Source organism: Euphorbia lathyris, chromosome 2 (genome assembly GCF_963576675.1).
Source record: "Euphorbia lathyris chromosome 2, ddEupLath1.1, whole genome shotgun sequence".
Classification (NCBI taxonomy): domain Eukaryota; kingdom Viridiplantae; phylum Streptophyta; class Magnoliopsida; order Malpighiales; family Euphorbiaceae; genus Euphorbia; species Euphorbia lathyris.
The window spans coordinates 28,099,432-28,110,757 of record NC_088911.1 but is presented as its reverse complement, the minus strand read 5'-3'; the positions used below and the strand labels follow the sequence as shown (position 1 = coordinate 28,110,757).

At 29.6% G+C, this 11,326-nt stretch overlaps 1 protein-coding gene across 2 annotated transcripts; it reads right to left on the bottom strand.

The window, feature by feature from the left end:
- Window positions 1–822: 822 nt before the first annotated feature.
- On the bottom strand, window positions 823–6,898 carry LOC136220502 (trehalose-phosphate phosphatase B-like). Of its 2 annotated transcripts, none has more exons than XM_066008322.1 (10): window positions 6,764–6,898; window positions 5,763–5,834; window positions 4,149–4,289; window positions 3,986–4,057; window positions 3,601–3,690; window positions 3,409–3,465; window positions 3,210–3,311; window positions 3,050–3,127; window positions 2,841–2,981; window positions 823–992 (listed from the first exon to the last, which is right to left on the bottom strand). In XM_066008322.1, the coding sequence occupies exons 1-10, from the start codon at window positions 6,863–6,865 to the stop codon at window positions 846–848; spliced, it is 1,002 nt and encodes a 333-aa protein (XP_065864394.1). In that variant the 5' UTR covers window positions 6,866–6,898; the 3' UTR covers window positions 823–845. The 2 variants fall into 2 exon arrangements, with proteins under 2 accessions (XP_065864394.1, XP_065864396.1); XM_066008324.1 differs by lacking the exon at window positions 6,764–6,898 and adding an exon at window positions 6,030–6,112.
- Between the last annotated feature and the right edge of the window lie 4,428 nt (window positions 6,899–11,326).

The following is an 11,326-nucleotide window of genomic DNA, read 5'->3' as shown; positions in this document are numbered from 1 at the left end:
CATGAATTTCTTAAATTTCATCAAAATGCATGAATTTCTTAAATTTCTTGAAAGTACATGAAATTTTACAATGTTTTGATTTGAATTGTACAGAATTTTAAAATCATATCTTGACTTTGAAGTGAAAAATCACACAAGAGAAGAAAAAAAAATACAACGAAGATAATGAGTCCCTAAGAGTTCGGGATTAATTAATTAATAATTCAACTAATCAAAACAGTTATTCTCTGCAAAAAAAAACAGTTATTAAAAATATAGTGTAACCAATTTGTATGACAAAAGAATAGAAAGAATTGTTTTTTTATATTCTTATTAATAGAAAATAAGTAATTGATAAAAGCAAATAAAATACCAACATTAAATGTAAAAAAAAATAATAATGTAAAATAAATCTAATATATGACTATTGGTGTAAAAAGCCCAATTTGTAATACTTTCTAAAAAGCCCAATTTTTAATGCTTTCAAAATTGAAGCCTGCAAAAGTCTTTGGCAGGTGAATTGGGCTGGCTAGGATAATATTTTGGAGAAAAGCCCAAATAAATCCGACCCAAAGATAATAAAATATTAAACACATAAAATGATAATCGAAAATTTAAATTGATAACCAATATATATGAAATTCAAATGGGAAATACTAATAATTAAGGTTCCATATGATTAAAATCATAAATATAAACCTATTTCAATCTTTGTCTATGCTCTCCATGTTTTTCTAAACTTCTTTCTAGTAATAACTTTTAGGGGTATTTTATATAGTTAATTTGCATCCATAAAATTTAGCAACTTAACTATACTCTATATAACAAAATTAATCCCTCTTTTTTAATTATCATAAGATTTAAATTTAATGTGAAGAAGTTTTTTTCCAATTCACAAGCTGGTCGAGAAAGTCCTTCACTTCATTTGTATCACGCAAAGAATAGATCGCTTTTGTCTCCTTTGCTATAGAAGAAACAATTATGGGATATCCTTGACCAATTTCTGTGATCATCTGTAAAAGTAAAATAAAAGAATTATTATATATTTCTAATAAATGTATGAAAAAGTTTCAATGTATCAATCCGGTCTTGAGGGGTTCTACCAGAAATTTTCTCAAAAGGGGGTGTTATTTTTACTAATCAAATTTTATAAAGTGTTTTTAAATCGAGAAAAATATTTTAATAGATATTCACATAACCGACAACAATGCCAAATAGAAAAAAATACAAACGATGAGAAGAGATGAGAAGATGAGAGATTTTTTTTTAGAATGGAATTGAAGTTTCATCTAATTTTGAAGGAACTAACAGACACATGATTGTAAACCGTAGAGGGTTATTGTAAAGAAACAAAGGCGTCATTTCAATCTTGATTGTTTAGTTACAATAGATTTACTTTCTTTGTTTCGGTTTTTTTAATTCAAGAACAAAAACGATATCACTGTAAGGACGAAATTTCAACTAAAGAACATAAGCACCAGGTTATAGATATCACTGTAAGGACGAAATTTCAACTAAAGAACATAAGCACCAGGTTATAGATATCACTGTAAGGACGAAATTTCAATTAACGAAATTTCTACTGCATATAAAAATACGTTTTAAAGCAGTGGATTCAAAATAGCACCAATATAGGCCTAACATTTACAATATAATATCAATTTAGGCTCAACGTTTACAATATAACATCAATTTAGGCCTCACGTATAAAATAACACCAATATAGGCATAACGTTTACAAAATAATACAAATTTAAGCTTAACGTTTACAAAATATATCCAAGTTAAGCTAAACGTCACAATTAAATTAACCATATTATATTATTTTCCTATTAACTTTATATGTTATCTTTTTATTTAGTTTTATTTTCTTATTTATTATAATACAATTAATTAAAATTCTTGTCCATTAAAATCTTATATTTGTTTTTCATCAACCATTCCATGACTCCTAATTTTAGAACACTGACATGTATCAATATTATTTTACATGAGCCATGAAATTTATGAGTCATGCAATGGTTGATGAAAAACAAATGTAAGATCTTAGGTGTTGTTTGATAAAACTGAAAATTAAGTGCTGAAGAAATAAGTACTGAATTTTAAGTGCTGAATATTATAAGTGCTGAAAATATTGAATGATTTAATTTTTTAAAAAGTATGAGTTGATAATGTTTAACTTAAAATGATAAGTTAAATATTTTGACTTATCAAAATAAGTGGTTTTTAACTTAATTAACTAATTTAAGTGGTGGAAAAACAACCGTTATCAAATGCACTTAAATTAAATAAGTGTTTAACATTTTAATTTAAGCAATTAAGTGCTTTATCAAACAAGGGCAATAATACTAATTAATTGTATTATAATAAATAAGAAAATAGAACTAAATAAAAAGATAACATATAAAGTTAATTGGAAAATAATATAATATGGTTAATTTAATTGTGATGTTTAGCTTAAATTGTATATAGTTTGTAAACGTTAAGTTTAAATTCGTATTATTTTGTAAACGTTAAGCCTATATTGGTGCTATTTTATACGTGAGGCCTAAATTGATGCTATATTATAAACGTTAAGCCTAAATTGATATTATATTGTAAACGTTGAGCCTATATTGATTCTATTTTGAACGTTGAGCCTAAATTGGTACTTCCCAAAAACCTTAGGCATATTTTAGTACCTTATCCCAATAAATAATGATTATGCATTAAAGAAACATTTAAGTTTCTAAAGTTCGAATTTAAGACTAATATATAATAACATCATATGCTCAAAAAAAACATATAATAACATCATCCTTCTTGAATCATTAAGCAATCAGGTATTAAATCTTAAAGTTGGTCATCATTTTCTCGTTTACCTCAAAAGCATCTTCATCAGTTTTGTCATCTCCAATATATAGAGGGAGAAAATCATTAGTGTCACAAAAACCAAGATTCTGAATCAGGTATTGCAAAGCACGACCCTTGTCCCAATCAATACGAGGTCGTATCTCAATAACCTGATCAGACAAAACACAATTAATGTTTGAAATTTTTTACAGAAAATGAAAATCATATTAAACAGTACCTTCCTGCCTCCACTTATGCGAAATGCAGGATAAGCGTCCATGATTGATTTCACAATCTCCTTAAGTGTATCAACTTCCTGCAATTTTCATAAATAAACATATATCATATTTTTGGTTGGGTTAATTAATTAATTTAATTACTGTAATTAGTTTAATTACCTCAGGATTTACACGTCTGTAATGCACAGAAATGCAGAAAGTATTGTCTTCAATGAGGGAACCTTTGATGACCTTGGTTTTTTCTTCCAAAATTTTGAGTATCTTCCATTTAAAAATAATGAATAATGTTTCAAAAATTAATATTAGTGTGAGACCTAAAAAATAATCAAATATATATTATAGAGATGTTTATAATTACCTCTTGAATTGTAGGCAAAAAATATTTTGCTGGTTGAAAGTAAATAACTTCCTTTTCCTAATTAAAAATACAAAATCATCATTAATTTGTCTAAAACATTATTGAATCATTTTCAAGTAGTTTAGAACGGAATCAGGATGATCTTGTGCAAGAGACATCACACACGTAATGATCCAAAGAAAACACGAATACCTGACCATTAAAAGAAGGTGTCGTGGTCGAGATGTCCATTCCATGAGTTCCAGCATAGGTTACATTATGAAGTTGCACAAATGCTTTCACCTGATGAAATCAGAATTTTTAAAAATAAAAAACAGTCCAATAAATTCATTTATTAATTAACTAGATTTTCTTAAGTTGATTTTAAACTCGAGGTATAGTAATTAACGAAAATAGTCCATTATAATACGTGCATGATAAACAAAGCATTTAAAAGCATTACCAAAGATAGCAATGGTAAAAGTTGTCCAAATTCAAACATCACTCTAAAATATACTAATATTTAATTTTCGCTCTTATTTACATCACTTCTGTGCCACAACCTTAAAAAACAAATATTACGGAGAGGTTTATTAACCTTATCACGAGACCTTCCACTAACAATAGCAGTGGGGAAGAGAGAAGCAACTTGCTGAACAGCTGAACGCATCTGCATAAATTAATTAATTTATAATTAATGAAAAACATATATACTCCTTTAATTTAATATAAATATATATGAAGATTAATAAAAAATAAACCTTAGGAGACATGAAAGCTTGATCAGGGTCATCAACAATTGGGGAAAGAGTTCCATCATAATCCAAAAAAACAACTATCTTTTTCCCTTCTGCCTGCTTCATCATTCCTTCAAATGATTCCAGAGCTGATGGATGTTCTTCCTGTTCATTTTTATTACAAATTTTTGTTAGAGAAACTAGACATGTTCACAAGTTCGGGTACCATACAGTCCGTGTACAATGGCTTGGGCTTAGACAAAGAAAAGTTATATTAGATCCAACATAGCTCAGGCATCAAAGGCTGCCAATCAGGCTTGCAAGTCATACAAATATAGGTGGATTTATTTAAATTGAGTTTGAGATTTGATTTTTAAAGTCCCAACTCAACCGATCCAAACCCACCTAAATTAACAACGGCTAGGTTTAAGATAAACATTTTAAAGCTGAAATCTGTTGGGCTAGAGCTGAGTTTGCCCAAGAACATGTCTAATAGAAATTAGACATGTTAACATAGCCCGAATACTTAACCAGACTCGCGTCTAATGGCCTGCACTTGGACAAAAAAAATTTACATTGAACCCGCCTTGACCTATATCTACCAAATCTAATAACCATTTTTAGGTAGTGCAGGGAATTTATAGAAATAGAACGGTCCGGTCTACTAATATTAATTATTAAATATTATTTTAAAGTATTTCTTTTATATTTTTATTATAAAGAATATATATATTTTTCAGATGTGTTTATTTAGATTGGTTAGGTTTAAGTTGAGTATTTTAAAGCAAGAGCCTGTTGGACTCAATCCGACTCATGAACTAAGAATTTAGTAAAACAAAACTTTAAACTTCAAAATACATGTGTGAATTCACTAATATGGGACGGATATGAGATGCAAAAAGTATACCCGTTAGGGGTAATGTGACGGGTACGGATAATTAAAAAATAAACAGATCAGAGTTAGGGGTTGACACTACCCACGATTACCTACCCGTTGTCATCCCTTCTAATATAATAAACTATAAACTAATAAATTGGATACCCTATAGTTTATTTATTTGTGTGATTTTCTTTTATGTATAATGCATATTTACATCATTAAACTTGACAAGTTTTGCTTATTGATACCCTCAACTTTTAAAATAACCTATCACATCTAAAATGACACACCTATTGTTAGCTTTAACTATTATCACATTCTGACCTCCTACCCTACAAATTAAGGTTCAATTTTAATCTTCTCATCTTCAAATCAGACCGAATAAGCCACTATATTTCAATGGTCAAAATCGTTTGACTCTTCAGTAGTGTCTCATACAGTCTTAAACCTTTAAATTTCTTCAGAGGTAAAAACTGATCATAAGAAAAAAGTTGAAGCATAAAATTATTATTTTACCTCTCTTCTCATAAACTATTTCATATAAAATAAACAGTGATTTTCACTTGATCAGTGAGTGATTAAGTGAATTTGGTCAGTCACCGTTAGATCTAAACTTGTTAAAATCATATGATAAAGATTAAAACAATTGTATGGTTTAAATTTACACCTCCTAGATCTAACGATGACTGACCAAATTCACTTGTTCAGTCACTGATCAGATGAAAACCACTGTAAAATAAAAAAGAGAAGAAGTATACCAGCCATGTACTGTAAGAACATAGAGACGATGATGATGATTGATGCCCCATCAGATCCTTCACTATTTTTACCTGCAAAAATTAACCTTCTCATTTCAAACAATAACTCTATTTTATGAAAAAAAAATCAAACAAAATAACCATTTAATTTACATAATTCACTTCAAAACCAAAAAAAAATAATAAAAATTTCTCCAATAGTTGGTTGATCCTTAATAAAATCATCCCAAAATAAAATAAAATAAAAAACATGTATAAAACACTCACTTCAAATTTTGCAGAAGATGAGAAAAAAAATGAGGTCCTTATTTTCAACTAAAATGTCTCATATATATAGACTACAGACTGAGATTTGGGGGAGCAGACTGATTTTTAACCAAAAAAAAAAAAGGCATTTTGGAAACAATTTTCTCTATTCAATTTTGGTAATTCATAAATCTGAATCTTCTTTCAAATCCCAGTTATGGTATAGAATTATTATTCCCTATTTACAAATTTAAAGCAACATTAGAATTTGCAAATATTTATTAATTTCTTTTACTTGAAAAATGAAACATTTTCTGAACGTAAACAGACAAAACGACAAGTACGTTAGGACCGACTTTAAGATTTAGTACCTGATCGAGTTAATGATCTCGGAAGTATGTTATTACTAGATGTTAGTCATAAATTCCAACTCTATAAATTAATTTAAGTGTTGATATCATTTATTAAAAATAAAAAAAATCAGAATTATCATTTAGAGAAATATAATATAAAATAAAATTAGATAAATGGAAAAAATAATATTAAAATGTACTTTTTCATTAAAGATGAAATCTCAAAAGGTATAGGATTTGAAATAGAATATCACAACAGTTGAAAAGGGCAGTTATATTGCCATTAAAAGAATTAAAAACTTGACATATGGTCAATATATGCAGTGGGACTTTTTAAAACATGCATCAAAATATAAAATAAATATCTCAAAAAATCATGCAATAAAGGGGAATTTAATTAACCTTATTCAAAAGTCGTGGCTCGATCCAAAACACGTCACTCGTATGAAATAGCTTAGCGAGTTTCTTCTCTAACTTTTTGATGTATGCTTCTCGCCACGACATTTGATGTAGTTAAGTTCTTCGCTACTTCCTGCAATTCTTTATATAAAAATGAAAAAATTAATAATTTAAGTATTTATATTCCTAATAATTATATTATGTAGAATTTAATTAATTTTAATAAAATGTTTTTGATTTTATATAACTATTTTTTTTACTATTACTTCTATATAAATTGAATAGAGACAATTGTTTTGATGGTGCATAAAATTATTATTTTACCTCTCTTCTCATAAACTATTTCATATAAAATAAACAGTGATTTTCACTTGATCAGTGAGTGATTAAGTGAATTTGGTCAGTTACCGTTAGATCTAAACTTGCTAAAATCATATGGTAAAGATTAAAACAATTTTTAGCGTGATACGAATCCGGAGAAACGTTTTTACGGTTGCTTCAAGTACGGGGTAAACAAATTTCTAATTTGGGGTTATGTTTTACAATTGGACAAGTTTAAGGGGTAAGTTGTTACAATTGAAAGTTGAGGGGGGCAGTTGCAACATTTGGACAAGTTTAGGGGGTTATTTGTGTATTAGGCCAAAATGGAATTAGAATAACAAATATTTTTCACGTGCAACATATTTAGTAGTAAGTTTAATTAAGACTCTCAATGTACTCAATCTAATAACTCGCGTTCTCAATTTCATTTCATTTCATTGCAATGTTTTGTTTGATTTTTGGCATCTCTATAATTATATTAGCATTGTAGAACTATATTACATTATGCTAAATCAAATGAAAGTTGGAGACGGATTGATCGATCTCAATAATTTTAATGATTGAGACACCAAAATGCCCAGTTGCAATACAGTTCCAAATGACAAAAACTAAAGCATATGAAAATTCAATATATATGTTTATACTAAAAAAGTTTTCATAGGCTTCAAACCTATATGTAGAATAATGCAAGATATGCATCTAATTTGGGAATTAAATTAAAATTAAAAATGTTATGATCCCCTTGTTAGTTGTATATAAAACTATATTTTATCCTATAAATCAAAGAACAATATCCCATGATTACCAAGAACTTTAAGAGTATACAAAAAACTAATGATACGGAAAGGCAAAACAATACATTTGATAGTGGCTGATAACTAACATCATCTACAATAATAAACATATTTTTAATACACTTAGACAAATATTTTACTACATCCATGGTCTAGTTATGGAGATTATTTGCCAATCAAAGTCGACCTTTGATTCTTCAGGTAGAGTAACACTTATAGTTCTTCATGTAAACTACCACATCCAGAATTGTTGGTCCCTTATAACATTGCAAGTATAGTTCCAAGGGGGGGGGTTAGGAACTATTTAAACTTTTTAAACCTTAGGGCAAAATTCTTTTCTAAAGAGAAAAGGATTTAACAGCGGCGCTGAGTGATCAGTAAGATACTGGCTTAGGCAACTGGTGATGTTAGACGAGGTGCCGCGACCTAATCTCCCGGGCGGACCGGGGGGTGGACATCTCATGGCGACGTAAGCGGTGATTGGCGCCGAAAGCAACCAATCGTGGAATCAAGCTGCTCGGCAGGATCGGAGCTCGGAGATATGGAAGAGTCGCCAGCCACGAATGGGAAAATGAACACCGATCCCTTGCGGGAGACCGGTGAGGGTTCGGAAAACTTAGGTATGAGCCGAGAAGGCTAGCTCCTTTCCGGAGAAAGGCTACTAGGCACCCCGACATCGCCCGGTTATGAACCACCGGCCTCCTACTCAGCGTGTTAGGCGATAACGGACTAATCGCATATTTCTTTAAGTTTAAAATTCATTTGAAACCTTTTCTTTCTCGCTTTGAAAACCGTTTTGAGCATGTTATTTGAAAGCCATTTTAGTAAAGAATCACCCATTTTGCATAAATTTAAAGTATATAGGAGAGAGAGGGGGAGAAGAAAGAATTGATTTATTCACAGTGTGATTTTATGTTTTAGACTATATTACATCTATGCTAATCTCACTCCCAAAAACGAGTTTATTTACATGGTTCGTACCTTAATCGCCGTTGGAACGATTTAGGTACGTTTCAAAGCCCTGTTAATGATGATTACTCGAATCGCCGTTGGAACGACTTGAGCATTTGAAAACGTTGAGCAAACAGTTTTAGTCTAAAAACGTGATTAAGCATACAAGTCAATTTATTTTGTACAAAACCATTTAATTAGGAAAGCAATTCAAAACTTCATTATTTACAACGAAACAATTTACAATGTTCGCTTAATCCGTCGTTGGAATGGATTAAGGTTTCAACACCTGATGTTTTGGAAACGGTTTAAAAATGACAAAAAAAGTTATTTACACTTTAGGAATATCTAGAAAAACTTTTAATTTAGACAAACAACTTGAAATCTCTTTTTGTCTTTTATTTTCCCCTTTTCACTCAATTAACCTTTACTTGAATATATTTACAAGAATGAACCATTTAAATCCCCAAAATTCACCAAATAAAACAAATTTGAAATATATACATATAAAGGTCAAAAAGTGAAGTGAATATACATATATACATATATATATATATATACATTTTTATCTAAAAATAAGGATATATCTATAGATTAAAAAAAATAAGTAAAAGATACTAAATATATGTATAATAATGATAATGAAAAATACTAAGTATAATACACTTTTATCCTAATTAAAAACATGTAAAGCAATGAACAAAGTTCATTAAGAATAAGAAAATAAACCTTATATCCCAAAATAACTATTATAATAAATATATAGAAAATAACCCTCCCCAAATATACATTAAACATCAAAATAACATCTAATTATCCCCAAAACGTCTACTAATTAATTACCCCAAAATGCCCAAGTAAATAACCCTCTAAAATAATACCCAATATAGTTTAAATGAGTTAAAAGAAAATATATACATATAGTTTTGCAAAATCAAATTAATGAAAAGGATACCCAAATGTACAAAATAAATAAATACATAATAAGTAATTATTAGTTATATACCTCAAAAATAATTTTAAAAAACATATTGCATAATTATACATATACATATACAAGAATAAATGTCAAAAAAGATGAGAAAAAGGTTGGAAAAGGGGGTTTTTTTAAGTTCCAGCAGCTTTACCGACGGAAATTCCGTCACTAAACTGCCTTTACCGACAGAAACGGAAGAATTACAGAAACAGCTCCTATATTTTTCAGATTTATTAAAAAGCTTTAGATCTGATCTAATCTATCATTTTGGCCACCGAACTACCCAAATCGGGTCATAGTCTATAACGGAGCATCCCAAAACGATGTTTTATTTTAAAACGTTAATCAAAAACATTTTTAAATTTTAGATCTACAACGTTTTAGTCCCGAACTACCCTTAAATCGGGTCACGGTTCGTATTGGGACTTAAAACGGGGTTTTCCGTTTCAAATCAAAACCAAAGATTTATTTAATGAAAACATGAAATTAATTCAACAAATCTAAACAATAAAAGTGCAAAAACAAATAAATAAATAGATCTAAACAACAAAAAGAGATGAATAAATAAACGGGTCTAGTTCCTCGGATTATTACCTCTCAATCGGTAATAGGAATGCCAAATCAAGTCGATTGATAGTGTTTTGAGTCGGATTTTTTGTGTTTTTGCTTTGTTCGGGTCTCGGGGAATTTTTCCAGGGGTTCGGGTTTTTTTCCCCTCCTTAATGCTTTGGACTCCATCCTATTTATAGGCAAATGGAGCCCTAAGCTTAATTTATTTTTGGCTCCAAGCCAACTTGGAGCCAAAGACAAGCTAAATTAGCTTAGGAAATTACATAGCAATTTCCTTTTCATCATTAATCATCATTATTATTATTATTTGTTATTTTATTTATTTTTTATTTTCTTTAAAAACAAATTAAAGCACTTGGCCAAAGCCAAGTGCAATTGGGTTGGGCTTGGGCGGCCCAACCCCGTCATGGACCGTCCAACGGCCCGTGACGAAAATAGCAGCCCCCGACGGGGCCGAGTTTATATTTGTAATAAAAAAAATAAAAGTAAAAAATATTTAAACAAATAAAATCTACCTAAAATTAACCGAAATCAAAAAAAGGATTTTTGTCAAAACCGATTTTATAAAATTAGCTTTTATAAAATCGATCTTTTTACAAAACTATTTTTTTATTGTTCAAATTCTACAACCAAAACCCCTATCGATCCGAGATTTCATTAATAATGAAACACCCCGAACTCGGCGAGACGATTTAAGATTTCATTCTTGGAACCGATTCGCCCGTCATCTCGATTCGATTTCCGAATTCGATCAAACCGGTCTCCACGGTTCCTTTGAACAACATTTTTTTATATTTATTATTTTTATTGACTCATCATTTATTTTAATCGACTGATTTGGATTCCTTTTTATAATTTTTCTTCATCGGTCCTCCGACCCCGGTGTCTACAATTGCCCCTACTTTCTATTTTTGGCAGTGACGTGTGTGCTTTTTCGAAAACCTCTTTTCGTGA